This window comes from Momordica charantia (genome assembly GCF_013281855.1).
Source record: "Momordica charantia cultivar OHB3-1 chromosome 5 unlocalized genomic scaffold, Mcharantia_2.0 BLBB01000005.1, whole genome shotgun sequence".
NCBI classification, from domain to species: domain Eukaryota; kingdom Viridiplantae; phylum Streptophyta; class Magnoliopsida; order Cucurbitales; family Cucurbitaceae; genus Momordica; species Momordica charantia.
Window position 1 is genome coordinate 16,435,209 of NW_028275163.1, and position 5,545 is coordinate 16,440,753.

General features: G+C 45.4%; 1 protein-coding gene across 1 annotated transcript; it reads right to left on the bottom strand.

The window, feature by feature from the left end:
* Window positions 1-205: 205 nt before the first annotated feature.
* Window positions 206-5,149, bottom strand: LOC148211447 (uncharacterized). The gene is made up of 3 exons (XM_088124206.1): window positions 1,699-5,149; window positions 1,106-1,632; window positions 206-1,025 (listed from the first exon to the last, which is right to left on the bottom strand). Exons 2-3 carry the CDS (start codon window positions 1,628-1,630, stop codon window positions 339-341), a joined length of 1,212 nt encoding a protein of 403 aa, XP_087980332.1. The 5' UTR covers window positions 1,631-1,632; window positions 1,699-5,149; the 3' UTR covers window positions 206-338.
* Window positions 5,150-5,545: the final 396 nt, after the last annotated feature.

Here is a 5,545-nt window from a genome sequence, read left to right on the forward strand (position 1 = left end):
ATTTTAGCCTTTTAACCTTTTTTAAGTTAAGGGTGAAATGTTAAAAATCCAGAGTTGGTGCAATGTATTGAACATTAAGGGATTCAAACTCAAACTTACAACTATTTTAACTGAAGGCGCGATCTCAAAGGTAAGAGGCGCGAGGTGACATTGGCTGCAGTTCAAGGAAAAGGCAAAGAAATGAAAGATGTCGCCGACACCAAAGTAAAATCGAACAAAGCTTCTTCATTAATGGAGAGTAGGGTCAAGGCTTATAGACCTTGCAACTCTGCCCTGACAAACAGAAAACAAAAGAAAAGGGAAGAAGAACAGCGAAAAGCCTCGTGAAGGGTGGTCGCCTAAGAGCCTGCTTGAGGAGCGCCCTCTTGAGTGGAGCCGACCTGGTCCTCTTCGGGATCGGAGTAGTCAGAGTCCAGATCTCTGACATACTGATCCACCAACGCTTGGGGGCCAGGGGTGCCGCCAGGCCCAGACGCCCACTTCTCGGCATACCTCCTTTTCAGACCGCTGAGATCGATCTGAAGGTCGGGCATGTCGGAAGCAATGCCCTTCATGAGGAACTTGAAGCCCGCGTCAGAAAAGTCTTTGGCAAATCCATCGAAGTCAGGATGTTGCCTAAACGATTCCTCCAATAGGACTCCATTGCTGAGGCGCTCCTTCGCCGTCTCCAGCTCGGCAGTCGCATACTCCAACTCCTTATCCTTCGCTTCAAGCGCCTGGAGCATGTCGTCCTTCTCCTTCAGGAGCTGGAACTTCTCCTTCTCCAAGCCCCTGGTGATAGCGTGGGCAGCTCGGAGTTGGGCCTTACGCCTGTCCTCTTCCTTCTTCAGCAGCTCGGCCTGGGACTCCACCTCGGCCTTCAAAATCTCCACCTCAGAGTGAGCCTTCAGCAGCTCATCCTTCATGGTGGAGGAAGCAGCCTCCAAGGCAGCAGAGAACTCCTCTTTCTCCCTCGCTGCCAGAACTTCCCTCCCATCCAGCTCGGCCTTTACAGCCAGAGCCGACTGAATGGAAGCAACGAACGCCTGAGAAACGGTACAAGGAAAAAGTTAGACCGAACTACCTGTTTGGCGAAATTAAGCAAAAATGGGGACACTAGTCTTACCTCGGCGGCATAATCGATGATCCTCTGCAAAACGGACCCAGGGTCGCTCACAAATTTGGACGCCCTCCTTAGGCAGCGGTCCAAACTTGCAGCTGAGATGCGGGACACCTGGTCCCTCACCCCGGAACTTGACGGCTCAACTCTGAACCGTGCCGTCACGTCGGACGTCCCGCTCATCCTGGCCGCAGGATCGTCCACCCGATCTGCGAAACTTGCAGGCAAGACCCTGCAAGCTCCGACCTCCGAGGGGGAGATCGCCTTCTTTTTCTTCCTTCTTCGCTTCAGAGGGGCTTCCTCCCTCACCTCCTCGCCCAAAGGCGGGGCGTCCACCGCCTCGGTCTGATCCCTGGGGCGCTTCTCCCTCGAGGGACCCCCAGAAGACTCCAGCTCGATCAGTGGGGCTGGATCTTCCGAGGCAGGTCCTGCCACGGCAGGGGTGGCAGGTTTCGAACTCTGGGCGACCTCAAGAGCATGGGCTCGACCCTTGGACTTGCGCTTCACGCTGCTTGCAAATCCGCAAACCATGGCTGCAAAATAAAAACAGGGGTCAACACAAGGTTAGAGGAAAAAGGGGGGAGGCAAGCTCGGCATACCAAGTTCAGAGTTCGGCCTTGAGGATTCAATGGGACGAACTGCAGGGTTGTAATCTAGCAGCCCGGACTCAAGCAGCAGCTCGTCGGTCACCAGGGTTCCGACCTTTCTACCCCCCGGAAAGCGCTCTTTGTAGTATTTCAGCGTGTCGAAGGAGGCTTGCGTAAGCTCGGGGACTGGTCGGATTGAAACTGCACGAAGACAAAATCCGAGTTAGACCTGAACGGCAGAAAAGAAAATTATGAAAAGCAAGAACTACTCCGTACCTAGGTTCCCAAACCTAGTAGGGACGTCAAAGAAGGAACGACCTGACTCGTCCTTTGCGAGCCATTCCCCGGAAGCGTAGAACCACTTCCTCACCCATCCCTTGATGGAGGTCGGCCCCTTGACTATACCGCCTGCGCCTTTCCTTGCGCACATATAGACCCGACCAGGCTTCTTAGCTATCCTTTTCGCTTCGAAGCATGCGAGGAGCTGGTCTACGTCCAACAGCTCGGCCTCCTCACTATCCCGAGCTCGTAGCCAAAAGAGGATGGCCAAAGCGAAAATGACACCCCACCCATTGGGGGCCACTTAAGCCGGAGCCAACCCAGTCCGGAAGAGAAATTCTTGGACAAAAGGGTGAAGGGGAAGTCTGAGGCCGTACTCAAACATTTTGAAGTAGAGAGTGACCCATCCCTCTGGAGGATTGTCAGCTCTCTCCCCCTCCTCCGGAAGCCTGAGGAGGATGTTCTCAGGGATAGCGAACCCCCTACGAAGGGATCTGAGGTAATGCTCAGGTATCCTAGAAGGGTATTCCAAACCCTGACCTGAAGTGGAGGCGTCACTATCCTCCCCGTCATCGGAGAATCTAAAGTTTTCTATCTCCTCGAGCTTGGACTCTAACCTACGAGCTAAATCGGATCCTAAGTTGCTGCTAAAAGAGGACGACATGGCAACTACGTTCGAAAGAGAGAGGGAAGAGACCGACCTACCAAGGGTTCGAGCTGCCTTCAGATCGAACTCCAAGAATTCAGGGAACGTAAGGTATGACCTGAAGGATTGGGGGCATTTATAGCCCGTCGGAAGAATTTCCCCACCGTACACGTGTAATCAACGAGCGGCTAGGATCCTCCCTTAGATCCGAAGCGTCGGAATATTTGAACATTCCGACGATAAATCTTCCGCGACGGTTGTATTTTCCCACGAATAGGAAGTCGCCACGTGTCCAAAGCAAGTCGAATGAACTTCTCTGCCAGGTCGTGATCGGACCAGACAGAGAGGGGGCCAATGTTTGGGGAAGGGAATACCCTGGACACGTGGAGGACCCCTATTGGTGCTCCAAGATTGCTCATGAGTCATGCCCAGCTCGGATAGCCGAGATGGCCGCCACTAACGTCGACAAATGCTAAGTATGAGGGCCGAGGTGAACCTGGCCCAGGTCTGACCTACCGGGGAGCTCGGTAGGGGCTGATGTGAGCAACTGTCGGCGGCGTGATTATCGGGCGTAACCGTCGGTCCCGAGATTACCGGGTGTAACCGACGGTTCCGAGATTACCGAATGTAACCGTCGCGAGATTAACGGGACTACCACCCATAAGTAGAGGACCTCACTCCCCGATCAGGTACGACGATTTCTGGCCTCGAACTAAACTTGGAATCCGACCTATACTGACTTGATCGTCGGAGTGCTCACCTTTTTGTGCAGGTCCGCCCAAGTGTTCAGGTTGGTCCGGAGGCCGAGTTCGAGCTACAATCGGGAACACACTGTTGTGCATATCCTTGCATAAACAAAACTAATTGTCAAAGCGAGCATAGTTGTTCGTAATTGACATATATCTCCAACCAAGAGATTGTGAATTCGATCTCGCACCCCCACATATTATACTAACAAAATAAACTAATTAATTTAAGCAACTAATTAATGACTAAATAATTAATCTCATTACACCCATCAAACTTATGTTACAAAGACGACATAATTTGCTACAAATAGAAAGAAACGCAGGGGCACCAAAACCTTGGTAAACAAGTCGGTAACTATACCAACCTCTGAATGGTTTGTGCGAGCATGAAAGATTGGATTACTTGCTTGAGAAACTATATGGGAGGATTTGGGAGATGAATTTGAAAATCACATAGGAGCCGATGTAGCCAATAAAGATCAGCTGCAATCGTGGCTACGAATATTGATATTCTGCCTCAGTATAATATCGAGAAACTATTTATTGCTTTTTAGCAAACCAAGAAATATGACCACTACTGAGAAGGGTGACAAAATCGGTCGTCGAGCAGTAATCATGAGCATTTCCCACCCAATCAGCATCATAGTTGTAAGAGACAAATCTCTTGGATAAAATAAGACACCAAGATCCCTCGTGCCACACAAATGACGTAGAATACGCTTAACAACAGTATAGTTGATCGTAGAAGGATTTTACATAGACTGACTTACTTTATTAACCGCAAAAGTGATATTTTGTTTGGTAAAAGTAAGATATTTTAGAGATCCCACAACTTGTTGATATAAGGGGACATAAGAGAAAGGAGGAGCTTAAGTAATGTGGCATAAGCATGCAAACCAGACTTATTAAGTAAATCGGAACGATTTTATCTTGTCAAATGTAAGATCATCCTTAACAATTCTTAATTATTTCTCATGTACTCTAAGGTTATTTTCTCTCTAGGTTTTTTTTTTTTAATTCTCTATGGAAATGACACTGTGAAAACAAAGGTATCTGGTGAATTGAGAGAAAATTTTCATCAAGGGGTTTTGGCATCTCCCTTTTTAAAAACAAGAATAGAACTTTGTTGAGAATGACTAATTTGTCCTCAAAATATTTAGTTTTCTAACTATTTTTAAATTTGATAAATTTATAGTATGCTATTTTTAACTTTACTATTTTTTAAACTATCAAAAATAGCGTATTGTTTCAACAAAAATAGAGTCGTGTTTTTGTTTTAGAGGTAGAAACAAAACTTTTTTGAGCTTGTTTTTTTATTCCATTCGACTCCGGCGAGTGCACGTTTGAGTTCGGAGTTCTGTTAACCTTGGGGAGTAATCGGCTAGCATACGATGTAGCACCTTGGTCGTGCCAAAATTGCTTTCAGGATAATGGTTTCGTCCACGGCACAACGATCTTTTTCTTTTAATTCTAATTGTTCCAACAATCTGAAAGCAAGTTAGTTGGAAGTAATTAGATGAAAAGGAAATTCATTTCTCGGGGTACAACAAAGATTTTCTACTCTAGACTAATTACATCCTGATTCTCCGTATCCAATTCTCTGTCTGTAGCTTCGAGATTCATCGTGGCAGTTCCTGACTTAGAGGTTCATTTATTTTTTGGGCAGCTGTCAGAGATTGTTAACCAAGGTAAATTGGTTTTCGATGAGATAATTATCAACTTGTTGTAACAACCAAAAAAATATATAAATATATATATTTAAATTATTATTTTTTTAGTTGTTTTCTTTTATTTTCTCAAAGATAAATCTTTTTGTTTTAGAAATTATTTTTAAAAGATAATTTATTCTTAGAATTTAAAAAAATAAAAAGAAAGAGTTTTATTAAATCTTTATGTTTTATTATCCTTTTTAAATAAAGATTCATTAGGGTTTATTATAAAAGCCCTTAAACCCTAGGTTTTATTTTTCTTAAACTGCTAGACCTAATTTTCACTCAAAGAGAAAAAGAAAAGAAAAGAAGAAGAGTTTTGGTATCTTCTCTCAAAAATGGGTAAATTTTTCTTCCTCATTGTTCTAGTTTTACTTTTCTTGATCTGTAGTTCTGGGAAAAATTTTGAGATCTTTGTTTTTATAATAAAAGATTTGAAAGACTTTTTACCCTAAAAATTTTTCAGAATTTTTGGT

Excerpts from the sequence above, each read along its gene's own strand:
- LOC148211447 (XM_088124206.1), bottom strand. The coding sequence starts at position 1,630 with ATGGTTTGCGGATTTGCAAGCAGCGTGAAGCGCAAGTCCAAGGGTCGA. Across the intron at positions 1,026-1,105 it reads TCATCGATTATGCCGCCGAG|GCGTTCGTTGCTTCCATTCA; the intron begins GTAAGACTAGTG and ends ACCGTTTCTCAG.